Source organism: Meriones unguiculatus, chromosome 1, assembly GCF_030254825.1.
Source record: "Meriones unguiculatus strain TT.TT164.6M chromosome 1, Bangor_MerUng_6.1, whole genome shotgun sequence".
NCBI classification, from domain to species: domain Eukaryota; kingdom Metazoa; phylum Chordata; class Mammalia; order Rodentia; family Muridae; genus Meriones; species Meriones unguiculatus.
Window position 1 is genome coordinate 29173501 of NC_083349.1, and position 21568 is coordinate 29195068.

General features: G+C 51.2%; 1 protein-coding gene across 4 annotated transcripts; it reads right to left on the reverse strand.

Moving 5' to 3' along the window:
- Window positions 1-112: 112 nt before the first annotated feature.
- Ms4a15 (membrane spanning 4-domains A15) lies at window positions 113-18085 on the reverse strand. Of its 4 annotated transcripts, XM_021636117.2 has the most exons (8): window positions 17927-18084; window positions 8085-8337; window positions 4882-5004; window positions 2977-3033; window positions 2282-2374; window positions 1855-1968; window positions 1006-1141; window positions 113-416 (listed from the first exon to the last, which is right to left on the reverse strand). In XM_021636117.2, exons 1-7 carry the CDS (start codon window positions 17983-17985, stop codon window positions 1025-1027), a joined length of 816 nt encoding a protein of 271 aa, XP_021491792.2. In that variant the 5' UTR covers window positions 17986-18084; the 3' UTR covers window positions 113-416; window positions 1006-1024. The 4 variants fall into 4 exon arrangements, with proteins under 4 accessions (XP_021491792.2, XP_060248387.1, XP_060248249.1 ...); XM_060392266.1 differs by lacking the exon at window positions 113-416 and having other exon boundaries at window positions 441-1141; XM_021636118.2 differs by lacking the exon at window positions 113-416 and having other exon boundaries at window positions 442-1141; window positions 8085-8323.
- Between the last annotated feature and the right edge of the window lie 3483 nt (window positions 18086-21568).

Sequence of the window (21568 nt, forward strand, 5' to 3'; positions counted from 1 at the left end):
GTGGGGTGGGGGACCACGCCGAACCTCTGATTAACCATGGACAGCCCTCAGAAGGCCCAAGCTTAAACAGCAAAAGCCACCACACCGAGACCAACCTAAAATCTAAGCCATGCTGTTTATTTTTCCCCAGAGTACGCTTGAAACAAGCCACATGCCAGGGCCTAGGAACACCGGGCTGAAGGTGTCTCTTTATTTTTATGGGGACCCAAACCTGTTCCCATGGTAACTCTCAGGGGTACTCTTGCTCTTCAGGCAGGTGTAGGGTATGGAGTGCTGAAAGGTATAGGAGGGTCAGCGAGGCCACTTTCCCTGTGCCCCTATTGATGATGAGCTGGGTGCAAGAGTCGGCCGGCTCAGTCGCCTCTGCGGCCCCTTTGTCCTGATAGGTGGGCAGGGCCAGAGTCATGACGAATCTCCTATGACAAATAAAGAAAAGGGCAAGTGTCTGGCTTAGGTCCAAGGATACCAGGGAGTCAAGGGGTGTTGGATTGGCTTAATGTTATCTAGTTTATTTAATACTTTAGTTTCCAGGTGGGAAAAAGATGTAACAGCAGATGACAAAGGACAGAGCTGGTCTTGGGGGCCAGGAGCCTAGAGGTTAGGGTCCACTGCCTTGCTGTGTGGTAGGGCCAGAGCTCTGTGCCCCTGAAATGCCAGTCTGTTCTGGAACATTCTGAGTTCTCTGTGCTTGATGACCACCTTGAAGGCAAACCCGTGAAACCTCTGTGAAGCCAAGATTTCTCCCAATGAGTAGAGGACAGGGCAGAGGAGCCCAGAGGACACGTATGTCAGTCAGGTGACAGGGCTAGGGGTGGGGTGGTGCTTAGGGACACACACCCGGGACACCAGGACACGTCTTTTCCGGAAAGACACTGCTGGAGGAAATGGGAAACGGATGGGACGGTGACACGGTGCGTGTGGCTTTTCCTCGTTGAGGAAAGCCTGCCTGAGAACCCACAAGGTGAGGATGGAGACGCTGGGTCGAGTGAGAGCCTGGACTCCAACCTGCAGAAGCTGCAACGTACTACTCCGAGGATTCCTTGGGCACATACGCGACATTGTCATAGGCAGGGGGCGGAGACACTGCTGGGCTGGGGATGTTGAAATCCGTGCCGAAGGCGTTGGGTAGGAAAATCACAGACTGCAAAGAAAAAAACAAACCCAAATCCCGGGAGGCTCTGCGGTCTTCCGGGAGTGTTGCAATAGTGCCCCCCTGTGGGCACTCGGAAAACAGCGCCTTAGAACGGAAACATTTTCTAGGGTTGTAATCCAGGGCTTGAACACATGCAGCCAGCAAAGTAGACAAAACCTCATATTTTTTTAGGGGCTAGTCGGCTGCTGTTTCCCCTCTGACAGTCCCTGTTGAGTTCGGGGCTTCTATAGCTCTTGCCTGAACACTGCACTGGTCCCTTCTAAAACCAGTAGCCATTCACTGGGCGCCTTGAATCTAGTTCGTGCCGCTGCTCCAACCTTTAAAAGGCACCCCTCAGCCCTTGGCTGCATTTTCCTGCTCAGGCAAGCCTTTGTGCTATCAGTACCTCCTCTTCCCACACCTTTTGTCGCCCCCCCTCCCGCCTCTGCCCACCTTTCCCCCAGAAAAAATGAGCTTAACTTCCACGGAGGCTGCCTTTTCTGCCTTTTCAGTTTGTCGACACCTCTGTGCAAGGTGCATCCCTCGCCCACCCCAACCCTGTCCTGGAAGGATCTCAGTTCTTTCGCTAATGTTGACGCGCCCCCCTGTGGCCAAGGGTGAATAGTTCATAATTTGAGGCCCTCATCACAGCTCAGCCCCAAAGGGGAAGTGGAAGGAAGGCACAGGCTCTTCCTAGAGAGCAGGCTGGTGTCAGTACTCACTGCGTTAGTTTGGGCACGGGTGGCTTGGCACCCAAAGTGGGTGGCAATGACAGCGATGAAGAACTCCAGGATGGTGAAGATGGTCAACACGGCAAGGTAGCCCCTGCCCACATCCTGGGGACCCAAAGCCACAGTCAAGGCATACTGAGAGTTTAAAAGTAAAGGACCCCCCCCCCCCAGGCAAGAGGCAGAGGTACCAGGGTCCTGCCTTCCTGACTCCTGTCCCAGCCTCCCTGCTTCCATTCTATCAGTCCTCATCTCCCTTCCCCCCACACCTGCTCTTGGGCTGTGTCCTAACGTTAGCACACTCATGAGGTCTATTGGAGCTCTGTAAATAGCCCAGGGCTGCGGACTATTGGGCTGTCCTGGCTTCGGGAAGCCCTCGTCTTTCCAGGTTTATCGCCCCTGGGAGAGTGCACCAACACACCCAGTTAGTAACACCAAAGTCCATGAGAAGAATGGCTGTCCCTGCGAAGGCTGCCATGGCACTGAGGATGTTGGTTCCCAGACTGCTCCGCACCTGTTGGAGGGAAAGGAGCACCAACAAGAGGAGAGAGGAGGAGGGACACTAACTGTGCCCAGCCTGCACCCTCCCTGTCATGGCTTTGGGGCTTGGGGCCTTGCACTAGGCTGGGTTTTCCTTTCCCCACTCATCTTTTTCTTTTCCTTCCCTGTGACCCCAGGAAGAGGACCCAACGTCTCCCTTTGCTCCTTCCACCCTCTTGGGAGCTGCTGGGGAGGAGGCCTGACCCTGTTGGTGGCTTTCCTGGGCTGGGTTTGCAACAGGTGTCTAATCTCCCAATTTACCTTAATCCAGGCCCAGGCCCAGGCCCACCCACGAAGGCAACTTGGTGGCTATTCTCCTGGGGACCTTTCCTGCACCTGCTTTCTCTGACTGTCCCTGAACACTTTCTCTCTAGACCCTTACCATCCACTTTGGGTGGCAATTTGCAAGTGTCCCATCTTTTCCCTCTTTGTGTGGGTGTCTGAATTCCCTTCGTGGACACTTAGGAAACCCCCAAGAAATGCTTGTTGAATGGGCCAGATGAGTGAGCAGATGGGAGGGGGTGCCTGGGTAGCACCCATCTCCATCCCTGGTTCTCTGTCTCCTTTGAGACTTACCAGGCAACTGGTGTGGTTCCGCTCAGCTGCTACCGAGAGGGACCCGGAGATGATAAACTGTGTGGGGAAGAGAGGGCCCAGTGAGGTTTTGGCTGGGATGCTGAGCAGGGAGCATCATAGCTAGGTTCCATCAAGAAGACATGGGTAACAGGTAGAGGACCATCAGCTTCCTTGTCTGCATCCTGGCCTGGCATCTTGCGTGTATCTTAGGTATCTTTGTAAGGTATCTTAGTGGTTCTGTAAGAGGCCTCTGTCCTCAGGCATGGTGGCACATGCCTAATTTAATCCCAGTACTTGGGAGGCAGAGACAAGTGAATCTGTGAGTTCAAGGCCTGCCTGCTCAATATATTGAGTTCTAGGACAGTCAGAACTACAAATGGAGATCTTATCTCAAATGAACAAACACAAAGAGGCCTCTGTCTTGAGACCTCAAGCCATAGTTTAGTAGGTATGCATTTTTTGTTGACATAGGTCATTCACCTTTCCTTTAAATAATATTCACTCCTCAAATATTTACCAAGTAGCAGTTGGGTGTCAAGAACATAAAATGGAACTGGGCATGGTGGTCACACACCTTTAATCCCAGCAATTGGGGAGGCAGAGGCAGGAGGATCTCTCTAAATGGAAAAAGAAGATATCCTTCTCTCATGGGACTGATATTCAATCGGGCAGCATCCCCAGATGTGAGGGTGTGTGTGTGTGTGTACTCATGCCTATGTAGCAAGCTCATCCTCCGGGTGTCATGCCTCCTCAGGAGCTGCCCACAGTTTTGAGATACGGTCTCTAACATGGGCTCACTGAGTATGCCGGGAGTCTGACAGTGAGCCCAGGGAGGGCTGCCTGTCTCCATCTCTCCCGCCCTGGGGTTACAAGGCCAGGCTGGTTTTTGACAACGGTGATGGAGATAAGGACTCAAGCCCTCATTCTCGCTATGCACATGCTTTACACACTGAACTAGCCACCTCCCCCAGCCCTGTGAAGCTCTTTGAGAATGACTGAGATGGAGCTACACATGACCTCACAAGCCTGCTGTCCTCTGAGACTGACCAGCAGGCTCTTGTTTATTTTTCCCTCCTACCGTATGGCTGGGGCACATTTTGTGACAGATTTTGAAGCGGGAGGGAGCTGAGAGAAGAGTGCTACCTTTGTTTCTTCCTGAGGCAGTCCCCCCTAAGACTCCTGTGTTAGACTCCAGGACTGTTAGAGGCAGGACTCAGAGCTTGTCCCCCAGCCATCTAGCTCTAGCTGAGGAGTTTCAGCAATGTTGGCTCCTCTGAACTCCACTTGAGATAGGCTGGGACATGCAGAAGGGACTTCACCGTCATACAGAGTGGAGCTGCAGTGCAGACCCATTTACCTGGTCCCAGAGTCTATGCTTCCTGAAGGCGGCTGGAGCCTCCCCATCACCAGAGGCACTGGCACCTTTGGTGGAGGCACAGGCAGCGGTGCCACCTCGAAAACCCCCTCTCTGTTTGCCATCCAGGCGCAGACAAGGAAGTCCTGGTTTAGTTCTCCGGTGAGGTATGGCCAGAGGAATGGACGCAGGGCAGGGAGACTCCCTAGGGATTGGCTCAGGCAGGCTTAGGACCCACAGCAGGAACTGAGGGGTTTCTGATGGTGGACTGTGGGTGTGGGTTTAGGACACAGGTAGCCCAGGTGTGGTTAGGACACTGGCCTCACCCATAGTTTCTGGTAGAACTTTGCCTGTTTGCTGGGAGTGGGTCAGGCTGAGGTTTTTGATGAAGGTTTCGGGTGAGTGATAACTATTTTGCCCAGGTTAGTCTGGGGCCTGAGTAAGACCCTTACCTAGGATGGGCTAAGGCTAGGAAAATGTTGGGAGCGGGACAAGGTGAGGTGACCTGGGCAAGACCACCCCCCAGCCAAGGATGGCACCTCCACACTCACGAAAGCTCCTCCCCAGAAGGGGACGCCGCCTTCGATGAAGAGCATCCCCAGGTGGCCTCGGCGGACCATGAGCAGGACGCTGCCGAAGCCAAGGTGGATGAGGCCGATCAGGATCTGCACCGTCTGTGGGAACCAGCGATGGCTCAGGCCACTGACCTCCGGCTGTGAGCTGCACACCACCCACTGCCCGCCTCTCAAGAGGGCTGCCTGCCCGATCCCCATCCCCGATGAGGCTGAGGCCAGAGCATTAAATCAAGACAGAACCAGCTCTCCTCAGCCTAGCAGGAGCTCCAGGCCAATGCGGGACATGTGACTGGGGCTGCAGTTGTCAAGCACAGCTGAGTTTGCTTCTCTGATTTTTTTTTTTTTTTTTTTTTTGCTTTGGTTTCTTGACTTTCAGCACTCTGGTACCAAACACCTCGTTTGCCCTCTTCCTGTTATCTTTCAATAGCCCATCCTGGGGGTGGGGGGTCACAAATGCTTCCACTGGCTGAAATTTCCACTTGGTTTTCTTTCCATCTTCCTTCCTCCCTGCCCTCTCTTACCTTCCTCACACCCCACTCTTTCTCCTACTTACCAGCGCCCTGCTGAAACATTCCCAGAAGTGGGGCGGTTTTCCTAAGAGTGGGGACTCTCTGGCTAGTGTGGCCTTGCGCTAAGTTCTGCTGCATTGCCTTCTGAACAGCTCTTTTGGTGGGCAATGAATTCCAGAACTGAGCAGAAAGCTATAGGGAAGATCTTTGAGTCCAGCCTGTGTCCAAGCCCTGGCACTCCTTTCCAGCTCTGGGACTCCCACAGGGGCACCTATGGTGAGCAAGGGGGCAGCATTCCCAAGGCAGCAGTCCACCCAGGCTGACTCTGTGAGCAGTGAGAGTCACATTCTTGGCGTCACGGAGACTGCAGATCAGTTTCTAACGTGAGTGTTAAGAGCTGTGATATTTACGGGCACAAACTCGTGGATTCTGTTGCTTTCTCTCCTCCATTGCCCACTGCCCATCTCTCCAGCTTCCCTGGGCAATAGGGGTAGGAGCAGAGATGGGGGTCTGTGGGGATGGAGGGTTGGAGGGTCCCACTGCCAACAGCACCATCTTTTCCTGCCACTGGGATAACTCCTGTGAACCCCAGCTGACACTTCCTGCAAGCCTTTCAGTGGGGCACTATGCTGGCGATTTTCAGGTGTGTCCTCTTCTTGACCCTGACACAAGGATGTGAGCACTATCTTAGTTTTGGAACCCAGGAAACAGCTCACAGACACCCAGTAACCCCAGATATGGCCAGCTGACGCCAAAGCTAGTGTGCTGGCTAGTTTTATGTCAACTTGACACAAACTAGAGAAATGAAGGGAACTGAGGAAACGACTCTCTGGCTGCAGTCAGTAAGGCATTTTCTTTTCTTTTCTTTCTTTCTTTCTTTTTTTTTTTTGGTTTTTTGAGACAGGGTTTCTCTGTGTAGCCTTGCCTGTCCTGGACTTGCTTTGTAAACCAGGCTTGATTCTAGATCAAGCTCACAAAGACCCACCTGCTTCCTGCTTCCTGAGGACTGGGATTAAGGGAATGTGCCACCATGCCTGGCTAGGGCATTTTTAAAATTAGGATTGGTGTGGGAGGCAGCCCATCATGAATGGTGCTATTCCTGGACTGGTAATCCTGGGTTCTAACTAGGCTAAGCAAGACAGTAAACAGCACCCCTCCCTCCATGGCCTCTGCATCAGCTCCTGCCTCAAGATTCTTGCTCTATTTGACTTCCTCCAATAATAAGCCTACAATGTGGAAGGGTGAGCCAAATAAACCCTTTCTTCCCCAACTTGTTTTTGGCCATGGTGTTTCATTACAGTAAGAGAAACTGTAAGAGAGCTAGTGTTCTTCCCCATGGCTCACACTCCTAGATGCTTATTTAGATTGTCTACAGATTTGCTTTTTCTCATCAAATTTCGTGTGTGTGTTTGTGTGTGTATATCTTATTCTCATTTGCTATCCACAGCCATCTTACGCTCCACTAAGCTTTCAGGATGGGGCTCTGCATCCCAGCGGGTTTGAGTTCGAGGTCCTGGCATGACTAAACAGTGGGATTGAAAGTAGAACTCTACGGTCAGGCTGTCCCGGGTCACAGGGTGCTACCTACCTGCCAGCAGCCTGGCCTTGGGCAAGTGACTTATACTGACAGGCCTTAGGCTCTTAGTCTGTGCAATGAGAACTGGAGTCCCTGGCTCATAAGGTGATGCTGAGGATTTGAAGAGATGATGTAGGTACAGTGTAGGCGTCTCTCAGAGCTGTCATTGTCACCACTGCTTGGACTGTTTCTATTGTTCACAGGGAAAAATGTGTATGCACATATAATCTGTATGTGTAATTGGACAGGACAATGTGTAATTGTCTCTTCCTCTGCAGCAAACTGCAGGCTTAGTATGGAAACAAACAGAAACCCAACGTCAGGGGCATAGATGTTAAATAAACAGTGGGGTTCAGCCCAACACTGAGCTCATCCAGTCACAGGCACCGTAAGGATCAGACCACACTCAAATTAGCCAAATGCGCCCTCTCACGCAGGCAACCTCCCAGCTGCAGCCAGTCGGGGGATCTCTCCACCTTGCTACATATGTCGGCCTGTGAAAGTTCACCGCTTACGCTGTGGCACGGGGCTTGAATCCTTTGGTTCCGAGGGCTGCCTGGCGTTATGAGCTCTTGGCCCAAATTAACTCTGTTATGATTATGGGCAAAGAGCCACGATACACAAGCACAAAATCACCATTATGAGACTCCTTATTTTGTACACTGAAAGACCTCAATTGACTTTAAAGCTTTTGTTTTTAGCAATCCACATGCCTATCTATCCATCACCTATTAAAAAAAATATCATCTATCAGTCTTTCACCTATCTATATGACATATCTAATCCATCATCATTATCATATATTATCATAATTATCTATCTATCTGTCTATCTATCTATCTATCTATCTATCTATCTATCTATCTATCTATCTATCTATCTATCTATCTATCTATCTATCTATCTATCTACCTACCTATCCTTTTTTGTTTGTTTCAAGACAGGGTTTTTTTTTGTGTAGCCCTGGCTGTCCTAGAGCTCCATTTGCTGGGAATTCTCACATTTATCCCTTGCCTGTGCCTCTCCTTGTTGAGCATGGGGCACACCGCCTGCCCAGCAATTTTGTCTCAGGTCACAGGAGAAGCTGCTCTTACCCCTAAAGCTTTGGGTTCTCCGGTCAAGAACGTTTCCACCGGTCTAAGGTCAGGTGGCTGGGTGGCCCTCGGTGCCTGCGCCCCCAGCGGTGACTCTTCGAACTGCATGATCCCTGGAGGCTGGCGCATGGAGGTGGGCAGAATGGCCGGAGGCGGGCGGAGGCCGCTGGCGTTGCTGGGCGGGATGACGACGAACACACCGTTGCTCGCAGGAGGTGCAGACATCGTGTTCAGAGAGCCTGGGGGATGAAGGCTCAGGAGATAACAAGGCAGTAATGGTGGTTACACATTTGCTTTAAGCCTCTTGTTTCATAAACGGCACATCTCCCTGCTCTTGTTGACTGAGGCCTGGACATAGTCGAGCCCAAATTCCCATCTAGAGCCGGGGAAAGAGAAGAGACTCACAGAAGGGAAGTAGGCTCCTGGTGAAAGCTGTGGCTTTTTTTTTTTTTTTTCTTTGGCTTGAATCTTAGGCTTTTTCGACTCTTGACTCTGATCTTGATTTCTCCTACGTTACATGGAAGGAATTTTATTTTCAGTGCCGGCCACGGAACCCAGACTACATCCCAGGCAAGCCCACTACGGCTGAGCCATATCCCCAGCCCAAGTAGAACCTTGAGAGAAGCACATATTTCAGCATCGCCTTTCCCCAGAGAGGGTGAGTGATGGCTTAAGAACACACAGCCCGGTAAGGCGGGGCTTAGCTGAAGAACAGTTTTATTCACGGAAAGAGAAGGACCAGGTAGGACACGCCTCTTCCTTCCTCTAGGCCCACATCTGTTGACTGTAGGTACGTAACTACCCTGGGGCAAATTTTTGCTACCCTTGACTGCCCAAGGAGTAGCCGCTTTTGCAACCAAGATCAACATGGATTAGGAAAACCTTAGATGTGTCTCGCCTGGGAAAACCACCCTAGGGAACACAGACCCATTAGTCAGATGTCAGGGGTGGCTTTCCTGAGTGCCGCAGTTACTAATCTAGTGGATTACATGACATTAGACAGTCATCCTCCTTGTTGGCTTCCACAAGAGGTGAAGAACCCAGCAGTCCAAGTCACAGCTCTGTGACAGAAGCCAGGATTTGAACCTGGGGCCACAGCCACCTCTTCCTGCCTCAGTTTCCTGACCAAAAAAAGCAGTGGTAAGGGCACCAGACCCTATCACAGTAGAGGGCTGGGAAAGGCCATGGTGTACACAGGGAATTGTTCTAGCATCTTCACCTGAAGTATTTTTCTTATACCTTATATATTCACCACATAAATGCGTATTTACCCACTGCTTTGAGGGCTGCGGGTTGTGCTCATGAGGCACTGCAGCTCGTAGCTCACACAGCCTGAGGGGATCAGGCTATGCTCTACACCAGGCTACTCCACATGTGTGAAAGGGTGGCTTCGGGCTGTACCCTGCCCTGGGCGACTCCACTTGAAAGGCAGCACTTGGCCATTTTGTGAGTTCAAACAATAAGGCGGGATGACTGCTTGTCTCACTGTGCACACAGGTAGCACCACCCAGCACTGCCCACGAGGCACAAACAATTTACTCCTAAGGCTGAGGAGTAGCACCCGGACCCTACAGAGAAGACACCTGGCCCTGCAGTGGTGATGGCTCCGCTGACCTGGCGCCTGACCACCCAATGTGTGTGTCATGGGGCCACAGACTGTCCATTTCCAGCTCAGCCTGGTCTCCAGCGCTTGGTGCAGCCTTCTGAAATTACCGCCAGTCCGTGTCTTTGTCTGAACCAGCCCTGCACTTCTCCTCCGTGGTCCTGTGCCTCTGTAGCACCTCTGGGCCACGAGTCCTGTGCCTTCAGCTCTCCAACTGCGGTCCTTAATATCTTTTTTGTTTTGTTTTGTTTTGAGACAGTGTTTCTCTGTGTAGCCTTGTCTGTCCTGGACTCATTTTGTAGACCAGGCTGGCCTCGAACTCACAGAGATCTGCCTGCCTCTGCCTCCCTGGGTGCGGGGATTACAAACATGCAACACTATGCCTGACTGGTCTTAATATCTTATCCAGCCAATGCAGCGACTTCTTGTGTTTCTGGTAGCTCTCTGCTTCTGGTAAGGCCTCTTTAAACTATGCTGTCCTCTCTGTACTTTTGAGGTCATTCACACACACACACACACACACACACACACACACTGAGGTGTAATATGTGTGATTTGAGAGTTAACACCAATACTTAAGATCAGAATAAAAGCGCCCATATTAGTCAACAGCCAGCTATTAAGGGAAAATCAGGAGCACTTGGCAAATTGCAGGGAATGAAACTGACTTGGTTTGTACATTTATCGTTAGTCAATAAATTCTGGCACTGTAAAAAACACAAGTGTGAGTGAATCTTATGAAAGAAGTAAGAAATAGTAAGACCTGGAGAGGACAGGAGCTCCACAAGGAGACCAACAGAACTGAAAAATCTGGGCACAGGGGTCTTTTCTGAGACTGACACTCCAAGGACCATTCGTGGAGATAACCTAGAACCCTTGCACAGATGTAGCCCATGGTAGTTCAGTGTCCAAGTGGGTTCTCTAGTAATAGGAACAGGGACTGTCTCTGACATGAACTCAGTGTCTGGCTCTTTGATCAACTCCCCCTGAGGAGGGAGCAGCCTTACCAGGCCACAGAGGAAGACAATGCAGCCATTCCTGATGAGACCTGATAGACTAGGATCAGAAGGAAGGGAATGAAGACTTTCCCTATCAGTGGACTTGGGGAGGGGCTTGGGTGGAGAAGGGGGAGGGAGGGTGGGATTGGGAGGGGAGGAGCTACGGGGGGATACAAAGTGAATAAATTGCAATTAATAATTTTTTTTTTAAAGAAGGAAAAAAACCCCACAAGTGTGCCCACCTCTGGAATGGGAGGCTCTTGATGCAGCCCATTTCCTGTGGCTCTGTGGGAGACCTCAGTGGATGGGCGTCTTTACGCTAGATGGTGGCACTTGCCACCTGTGTGCTCCTGTGCCATTTGCTCTGTGATGGACCTGATCCATCCTGGTGAATGTAAAGTGCAAGGGTCCTGTTGGACCTGCCCCTCGGAAGCATAGCTGAGTCCCCACAAAGAGTGAAGTAGGGTTCCAGTGGCTGGAGTACCCCACCCCCCCGGGAATGGCAGAAGAGGCAAGGGTTAAAAATCTGCCGGCATGAGCATTTTCTGCTCACTGTAGGTGATTAATAAAATGTTTCACGTGTTGGGGAGACAGCTAACCTCATAAAGTGCTTGCTGTACAAGCACTTACCTGAGTCAGAGTGGGGTGTGGGGGTCCACATTTGTAAACCTAGTGCCCGAGAGACAAACTCAGTTGGCTCCTTGGGGCTCTCTGGCCTGCCAGCCCAGCCTACTCGGTGAGCTCCAGAACAATGAGATACCCTCTCTCAAAAAACAAAAAACAAAACAAAACAAAAAAAGCAAAACAACAACAACAACAAAAAACAAAGTAGTTGTCTCCAAAAAAGTGACACCCAGAGTGGACCTCTGGCCTCCACACAAATGCACTTGCAAGAACCCGCATACACACATGCGCACACACATGCGCACACATATCCATGTATTCACACACATGCACAAAAAGAACATGTTTCAGGCTAATAGTGTTACTGAACGACAGTCCCATGTGGGGAGGGTGGCAGAAGTCGCTTGACATCTTCAAGACTTTCTAAGGTTTCCTGCGGCCAAAGCTGGGCGGCCAACGTGTGACATCAAGAGCAAGTGTCTAGGAACGGCGCTACCACGCCCCCCATGGTGGAACTCAGTTGGCGAGACTCTGGTCTCCAGGCCCTCGCATTTGAAATGCCTCTTAGCAGACGTGCCTAGGACAGCCCTGGCAAACGTTCCCTGCAGAGACTCGGCTAGTGAAAATTTGGGGCTTCCGTCAAGTAGTTTCCGTTTGAAGTAGGAGCTGCCTCTGCTGCAGTATAGACCCGACACAGACAATGGATACAGGAGTAGGTGGGACTGTGTTTCAGTAAGGTTTATTGACGTGAACAGATGGTCTGGATCCAGTTGGTGTGCTGGAGTTTTCCAACTCTTCTCTCAGAATACCGCCTGGGCGTTACTAAATAGCCACTGGGATTTACTTGTTGCTTTAGTCGTCGTTTACATTACTTTCTGTGGTTTGGGGTAAGAAGGAAAAGAAATCGAGCTACCAAATATTTCTATACAAGGAAGGTAAAGATGGCTGTGGTGGCTGTGGCTAGGGTTTGGGTCTTGAGTGTCCCCCAAAGGCACATATGCTAGACAAAGGCTTGGTCCTCAGGATGACCTGACTGACAGGTGACAGAACCTTGTATTACTTTTCTTAGTTCTGTGACCAAGTACCCCCAAATAAACATGTTAAAGCAAGGAGGGTTTGTTTTGGCTCAGTGTTCAAGGGACAGTGTCCATCCTGTTGGGGAAGGCCTGGTGGCACGAGCATGAGGTATCTGGTTGCAATAACACCTGTAGTGAGGTATAGTGCCCAGAATTAACCTGCCAGCCTCACCAGGTAGACTTCCTGGAATGCTGGGAATTGTAGTTCGTGGGAAATAACAAAGCCTCATGGGAAAATATGGTGGCTTATAGGTTTTTACAATACACCTGTAGTGAGGAAGCAGTGCATGGGCATGGAGTAGGGCTAGTCTATAAAACCTCAAGCCCTGGCTCCACTGAGCCACTTTCTCCAGAGAGGTTCCATCTCTCAAAGCTTCCACAGTTTTCCCAAATAGTGTCACCAGCTCGAAGTCAAAACTTCAGGCACATGAGCCAAGGTGAACTCATATGAGACAGAGGCAGGTGGAGGGTCCTCTGGCCCTGAAGGTGGGACTGTGTTCTTGAAGGGGATTTGGGGATCTTGGCTTCCAACTCTTTGTTAACTAGGCACATAATCTGGCTGTCATACCCTACCTCCTGACAGGCTCAGAACACAGGGGCAACCAAGCATGGGCTGAGCCGGAAACAGACCTGTTCTCTCAATATGCGATTCCCCAGGCATTTGTTTTAGTTACCACAGGTGTTCACCCATCTCAGAGGCTGGCAGCAAAGATCAGAAGTCAAAATGGACAGGAACGTCCTCAGCAACCTGCAGAGGGCTGTGCTGTGTTTGTTTCAGAGCGCTGTTGTCAGCTGTCTGAGGTCCTCACTGACCTTTGAGACTTTCTTAACTTTTCACAAGCCACCAGCTCCACCTGCCCCGATGAGGAGATTGACAGCGTATGCTAACCTTATCTTAGGTGAGACGGACATGATACTTCTGATACACTGCTTCTTGCCTTCACAGTGATGACACTTGCAGCAGAGAAGGGACATACTTAAGGTGACTCAGATGCTGAATTTGAGGGCAGGGATTCAGGTCCAAGTCTGCCTGTGTCTCAGCCTGTATCTGTAACTGCTGCCTCCAGGGACAGTCTCTGTCATTTGCCCCATTGTTCCAGCTATTGTATTCTGGGTGCCTCCATGTTTGGAGTGGTCCTGTATTTTGGTTAAAATAACATTAGTGACAGTAAATTCACATCTTCTGAGGTGTTAGTGACCAGTCCAGGGCACTATGGAGGGCCTTTCCCCTTTGCTACAGTAACTAGCCATCTTTTGGGCTCCCTGGAATGGGACATTTGCCGAATGCCCTCTGCCCTAGACTCCTGTCTCCCTTTAGATTCTCCCTAATTGCAGGAAAGGCCACGTGGCCTTCATCAGCCATTGAAAGAAAGAAAAGATATCATTGCTGTCTCGCTTTGCGCTTGGGCAAACATCCTGCCGTCCCTCCTGGGAACAAGCCTTTTACAGGAAGGGCCTGTTCCTTCAAAGAAGGACTGAATGTGTACTTCAAAGAAAGATTGAACATTTACTTAATCCTCTTAATCCTCCCCTAAACCCCTGGTTGTGGCTTTTGGCTTTAAAAGAAACTTACTGCTCCCTTCTGCACGGTAGCAGCTCCAGAGCCTGTTATGATCCTAGTTAGAAGTCACGCCCCTGAGGTGGATAAAGTCCTTTCACTTTTCCTTTTTACTTGCCAGCCCCTAAGACCCAACAAGGCTTGGGTTCCCAAGTGAGTAAAGTCTTCAGGGCTGTGAAGCATGAGAAAGACTACCTTCTGCTGCCTTCCGACAATGGGAGATAGCTGAGTTAGTAAAGTGCTCGAAAGCCACAAGAAGCCAAGTTCCATGCCCAGACCCCACACAAAAATGCTGGGCATGGTGGAGTTCTTAGAATCCCTGTGTGTGGGAGCTAGATCTAGGCAGATCCCTAGGGCTTGATGGCCAGCCAGTTTGGCTCAATTGGCTAGCTGCAGGCCAGCAAGACACCCTGCCTGAAAAAACAAGATGGAGGGCACCTGAAGAATGACACCCCAGGTGTCATCTCTGGCCTCTACATGTATGTGTGCCCACATAAACATTGCATATACACATACACATGCGCACACGGACACTAAGCTATGTGATCCTGAAGCATACAATAGCTTTTCCTGACCATGAACATCCTCCGGAAACAGAGAAACATACGTGAAGCAGCAAGACACAAGAGTCTATGTCCTCAAGCAGCCTAGAGTATGGGAAGGAGCAAGAGCTATGTACAATTCAGACTAATAGACCAGAGAGGGTGAGAGTTTCTCTCACAGTCACACAGCACCTCAGTGGCTGAACTGTGAGAGATCCCAGAACCCCCACTTCCTGTAAGGAGGGTACTGACTTTAGATAACCCATCCACCCCTGGACCAGAATCCTTGTCTTGTCAGGGGACCCATTGCTATACTTCCTTCCTCAGAACAACAGTTCACATAAGCTTGGTTTTCACATTAAAAACAAAAGGCGGCTGAATGAGCCTACCAAGGCGGTGCTTCCCCAAGTAAGGCTGTTCAAAAAGTTACTAAGGAGAGTTCAACGTTTCGGGAGTCAGAAAAGGGGGAATTTTAGGTTAAAGGGACATTCTTGCTCTCATAGCTGTCATTCCAGCAGGGACAGGTGAAGATCATGTCTGGAGGCCATGATGGTTTTATTTGTATTGGGGACATCTTCTGAGGTCAGAAGGTCTCTCTGGGCTCCCACCGGGCTCAAGGAGCCCAACAGGGAGCACGTGCGTCATTAACAGCATCTCTCCTAGGAGGGTGGTGAGAAATACGATCACACGCAGACCCCCGTGATCCTCAGGAGAAGAGAAAACACCTACAGAAATAGGCTTTGCACCCTTGGCGGGGCAAGTGGCAAACCCAAGCAGGAATACATCACAGTCCCGAGATTCACACTCCCGCCTCCTCCCCCGACCCCTGGCTCCTCCGGAAGCCAGTGACTAATCAATCTATCTGTGAGATTCCAGGTGACTCCATCTCTGTGCTCCTCTCTCTCTCACCAACGGTCAGCCTGGGCATCGCCACCACTCATGCACACCTAGAAAGGGAAGGAAGGAAAGCCGCTGCTCCTGCCTTAAGGGAGCAGCTGCCCGGAAACTCAGGCCATTCAGGACAGCTGTGCTGATTATCAACTGCTGCATGAGACATGGCAATTCCTTTACGCACAGCCCTTTACAGTTTATGTATAAAGAGCTCTCCTACAGACTCTAGGGCAGCCCTGGGGAGGAGGTGTTATGTGGGCCATTTTGCAGGGGTCGGGTGGAGGGTGGGGGGTGGGGAGCAGAGGAAAGTGGGGCAGGTCATGGGCCTTCAAGGCTGATGTGTTGGTTGGAGATGTTAAGGCCGAACTGTCAGCTGAGACCAGATTCTGAAGTGAGTGATGTCACCAAAGGTGTCAGGGGACTTGTGAAAGGCAGGTGGCTGAGAAGCTGTGGGTGGTTTTTATACCCTCCCTCCCACAGTTGCAAGTGAGGTTGAAAGTAGATTTGACATCATTGCACAGAAAGGAGGGGGACGTGTCTCCAGTTATCTTTTGCCTTGGCAGAGAGTCTGTCTGGCTTTGGGAGCTTGCTGAAAGAAAGTCACATGTCGGCTCTTTTTATCGGACCTGCAGATTTATAAGTTGGGCAAGAACTTTTTTTTTTTTTTTTTTTTTTTTTTTTTTTTTTTTTTTTTGCAGAGGGGCACACAGGAGAGAGATCTCTAAAATGGGGCCTGTCTCCGTAGAGACCCCTTTAGAAAAGTGTCTACCTCAGGGAGGGTGGCAGTGAGTCACAGAGCACCCAGCTGTGTGTGGCCCCTGTCCCCTTTCTCCTCCTTGACCTCTGTCCAGCCTTGGAGATGCCAGTGTTGGCCAGCTACTGTATATTAGGGGGCTGGGGGGCAAGAAAGGGCATGGGGAAAGACAAAAGCCAGCAGACACCCTTCTCACCTGCTGTACCTGGGCTGAGGTGCAGCCCCAGGTCAAGACAGGACACAGCACAAGACCAGGCAGCCCGACTGCTAGTTACTGAATTGCTGCTGTTTGGCCCAGAGTGACTGGGAACAGCCGCAGGACTGCTTAAGTGTCACCCTGCTCAGTAATCGCTGTGAACTTTTGAAAACTGATGTGAACGGTTTCACTCAGGAACGGATAGATGCCTCTTCACATCACAGGATATAAAAACTTGATTTACCTCTCATAAAAAGAGAACCAGTATCCAAATTCTAAAGGACTTTACAGAGCACATCCCGCCTTAGGCTTCATTGAAACCGCAAAGACGAAGCAAAGCCCACCCTCCCCACACCCAACACTCCATAAAGAGAAGAATGCCCAGCTACCAACCCCTGGCCCCACGCCTGGAACAGAGGAGGGCTTCAGCTGTTAGCAGCCTCGGCTGCTAGCCGCGCCTGCCCCAGCATGCTCGCTGCAGCACCTTTGGGCAGCCGGTGTTCGCCTAGCGGCATCTCCAGAGAACCTCTTCTTCCACCCAGGTCCCAAAGGAGCTTTGCTTATTTCCCCGTCGGAGCTGCTTTCTGGGGAGGTGTTGGCAGCTGGAAGGGGAGTGACTCCAAGGGCTAGGGATCCTGGGATGAAATGCGTGGTGACACGTGCGGGACCCGGCAGCTTTGCTTGGTAATTAAGTCACGGACCCTGCGCTCAGCTTGGTAAGAATCCACGTTACCATCTGGGGAGATGAAGTAGCTGAGTGAATTGGGGCAAACTGTTTAATCTCCCTGGGCCTTCGTTCCCCCGTATATCGCACTGAGTGGCTGTGTAGTAGTGGGGTAAGGTGTTTCAGGCTTCTAAGGATTTCCTATGCATACATCCTGGGTCTGCAGCCACTTCTCAGACTTGCATCTACAGAAGTCTGGCTCTGCCCAGGCCCGCCTCACCGACCCAGGAGCGATGCCACCAGATGCAAACATGCCATGGGGAAGCAGATCTCCCAGTCATTTTCTCCTATTCCCAGGTTGGACCTCACATACCCCGTGGCCTGATCCTCCCCACCCCCTGAGTGACACTGAAGTTGGGCAGTGGGGATATCCAATTCCTTCCCCGACTAGCTCTTCCCATCTGCAAACGACAACAGTACTTGCCCAGAAGACTTTTCTAGCAGGGATCCTTGCCATGTCCTTCTCCTCCCGTCAGAGAGGGGACCAGTAGGACACCTCTGCATGGGTTGGAATCACCTGACTAGATCGGGCTTCTAACCTGAGTGGCTTCTGGAGGAAGGAAGTCTCTACTTCTTGGGGGAGTGATTGTCTCTCTGGGGTCCCTCCCTGTCAGGTGCCTGAGTAACCTCTGGTCCTGGCTTTGAGGAGAGAAGACAGTCACCCCCTCTTTACCCCCCTTCGCTGTGGAGTGGGTCTCCTGTTGCCCCGAGCTGAAGTGGACAGCCCTGGAATCCTCCTTCCCAGTCTTGGTGCCAGGTGGGCTCCCTTCAATGAGCCCTTTCGCCCTCCCTCCCTGGGAGCCTCCACAAACCCAGGCCTCTTCTCCTGTTGTGTTCCCCTGGTGGCCTTTCTGGAAGGGCAATAGGGGTACTCACCGGCTTGCCACGGCTGCTGTGCGGGCTGCTGACTCCCCTCTGCCTCTGCGCTCCCGCATTCACACATTATCCTGTGAAAAGCTTGCTATCCGTGTGGGGCTTGGAAATCACTGCTTGGGAGCTGCGTCTCTGGTAGGTTCTCAGTCCTTCCTGGCCCGGAGGCCTCCGCCTGGTTCCCAGAGGTGGGGGCCAGAGGAAGCCACTTGTGTGATCACTGGCCTCCGAAGGGCCTAAGAGCACCCCATTCCCTTGCTCCCAGTCTCTGGAAGGGGACACCAAGGCCCAGAGAGGAAAAGTGAATTTCTGGGTACTACCTACTAGTGTCAGAGCTAGGATGGGGACCCCCATATGGCTTTCACCCTCTCCTTCACCCCACTGAGAGGCCTGAGCAGGCTACCTGTGTTCTTCCCACCAAGGTTTGACAAGGGGCCTGGGAGGCTCTCAGCTCTCTGATGACAAGTGGCAGACGGTCTAATCATGAACATTCGTGTGAGCATGTGTTAGTGTGTATGTATTTTGTATGCACAGTACCCTTCAAGTACTTGACAAATTAGCCTGTGAGCTTCTGGGTTCAGGCTCTCACAGAACAGCTTCTGAGGGAACCGGGAAGGCCGCAATGATTAGGTAGGACCTGTAGGTTTAGACACCCTGGGGGCAGGCCTGGGCCAGCTCTCAGCCAACTGTGGGATACAGATCAGGGCGCCAGGTTGAATGTAAACATGGCCTTGGTTCCCAGGTGTCTGTGTGTCCACACTTGCAGAGAGGGTCGGAGTTGATCTCCTCAAAACGGCTGCCCCGTGACTTCCTATGCTGACAGGAAGTAGGAGTGATCAGTTCTAACCCGAGACACAGCAGATTTCGCCTGCTGTACTCTCTGTGAGCTCTGCATTTATCACAGAAAAATGTGGCTTCCCCGCTGGAGGATGAAACATGTGACATAATCCAATTGTGCTGGGTGAGGCCCCCCACACGCAGCCATGGTCAGCAAGGCCTCGGAACCAGCCTTCCACTGAGCACAACCTCATGTGACAGCTCTGCCAACCCCAGGTCAGACCGGACCTGCCCAGGCAACCGCGGACGGGGAACAAAATGAAGGCTTTCTGTGATATGCCAGAGGGTCTGACTCTTTGTTACAGGCGTAGCTTTGAGACACATGCTAAGATTTCTAGACTATGCTCCTGAGTAAGGAGGTGGACCACACATGGAGAGTGATGTAGAAACAGAGAGTTCTTAAGGAAGAGAACGGCTCTTGAGAAGTAGGATGGACGTCTGGCCCAGTTCCACTCTCAGGGCCCTTTGTAGGTTACTTGCTTAGAACCTGCCTTTCCCCACCTCTGTCATCAGTATGTTGTGCTACTTTTTCCCCTTACCTATAGCCCTTGTAGGGAGGTTCCCAGTCTCTGGCCACTGGCTTCTCATGTTATTCTTGATGCCTCTTTCTCCTTGTCCAAATATCCTGCGATAATCTTTGGGGTAGCCTGATCATCTCCTGTACCAGCAGCCAGAGGCATTGTTGGGGGCTTAGGAAACAGATGCCTCAGAACACATCTTATTGGTGTGAACTAGGGTCTCTGACCTTAAGCTCGCCTGTCTCGCTCCCTCACCCTCCTCCTCCTCTTTATGGCTTGCTCCTCGGGGCGCTCTTGAAGTTCCATTATCTAAACAGATTCTCCAGCAGGCCGTGTTGTTGCGGTTAATGTGCCTCCATCTCACCGAGCAGGGGATCGTTAGTGTCACAATAGACTGAAGGTCCACATCACAGGCTGCCGCACATCACTGCCTGCAACTTTTACCACCACAGAGAAAGTATCCTTGTCCCTGCCTTGAGACCTATGTCCACCCTGCCCTGCTCCCTTCATCCTCCTCAGCCCATTGCTATCCCTTCCCTCCAAGCCTCAGCTGCTTCATTCTTTCTGCAGTACTGGACACTGCGTAAGCCGTACCCATGTGGCTCTTCTCCCCAGGAATTTGTGAGATTCTGTGGCAGGCGCCTAATACATTTAAATCTCTTTTCTCCTGTCGATCTGTCTACTGTCTGCTGACTGAAAGGATTCTGGAAGCTTCAGAGGGGAGAGAAGACACGTGCTTCCTTTTCCCTTACAGGACACTGACATTTCAGAAGAGGAAGGGAGTCAGGTACGGTGGCCCATCCCTGTCACACCAGCACTTAGGAAATGAAGGCAGGAGGATAGGGAGTTCAAGGTCATCCTCAGTTACAAAGGAATTTGAGGCCAGCCTGGGAAACATGAGGTCTTGACTTATCTCTCTCTGAAACTACCTCTACCTCAACCAGATAAACAACGGGAAGAGGAGAAGCCGGAGGCTTGGGAGGGTCCAGGCCGAAAGCCCAGCACCCAGCCCTACCTCCCCCTGCAGCTTCACATAGCCCACGAGCCCAGTATGGCCAGCTCTCCCTCCTGCTGTATGATTCTTGTCCTTGCTTTTTTTTTCGTTGGAGATGGCCAAATCTGTCAATTCTGTCTGTATATTGGGCTAAATAATGCTTTGCTGGGAAATACTACATAGCAGACTGGCTACTACAACATGCAGGCGCTCTCATCCTGCTTGTCCTCATCCGTGAGAGGTCCCTTCCTATCTGCCCCATGCCTGGGCTGTGCTGCTCCTCTGACTCTGTCTAAATGATCTAAAAACTAAAGTACTAATGCCCGGCCCACACTTTAGACCTGCCCATTTATTTCCACTGCCAGTTGTACCCTCACGGCTAGCACCAGGCACATAGTAGACATGCAGTTGTTGAGTACAGGAGTGTATGAATGCTTCTACTCTCCTGTCCAGTACCCAGCACATCCCAGGTGGATGTGGCCACACCTTCTTTCCTTCCTTGCATGTTCTGAACGAGAGCTTTGAGCAGAGGAGCAGCTTGGGACACAGGTCCTGAGGAGAGGTGACAAAGAGGGAGGGAGGAAGTCTTGGGTCAAGTGCTTTGGTTCTGGACCTCTCGATTTATCTTAGTGGTGGAACAGTAACGGGTTTTCCCTCAGAAGATTCCTATGCCACACGCTCTGAGGAACCAGCCCAAAACACAGGGACAACTCTTCAGCTAGTGTGCATTACCTTGTCCTGCCCTGGGGCGGACACTTTGGGGAGAAAGGACAACAGGACAAGCTATTGCATGGTAGAAGGAGCTAGTGTGTGGGTCTGGTGCTGGGAAAGTCTATGTTATAGCTACTTAGTGACTGTAGTTGAAAGAAGGGATCCTGGCCTAGTTAGCATTAACTGAGAAGATGACTCAGACAAGGATTTAAGCCTGTATAGCCAGCTAGTGACTACACTGAGTGCTCAGAACCTGAGAGCACCCCTGAACCTTTCTCAGGGTGAGCTTTTAAGCACAAAAATTATGTTGATACTCCTGGGTTAACAAGAACAGTTAGCCAGGTACTCCTGCCTCTGCCTCCTGAGTGCTGGGATTAAAGCTGTGCCCCACCACACCCAGCTAAGAACCCCATTCTTTTTTTAAAACCATTTTAAATTAATTATTATTTATTACAATTTATTCACTTTGTATCCCATCTCCCTCATCTCCTCCCAATCCTGCTTTCCCTCCCTCTTCTCCTCCCATGCCCCTCCCCCATCCACTGATAGGTGAGGACCCCCTCCCCTTCCATCTGACCATAGCCTATC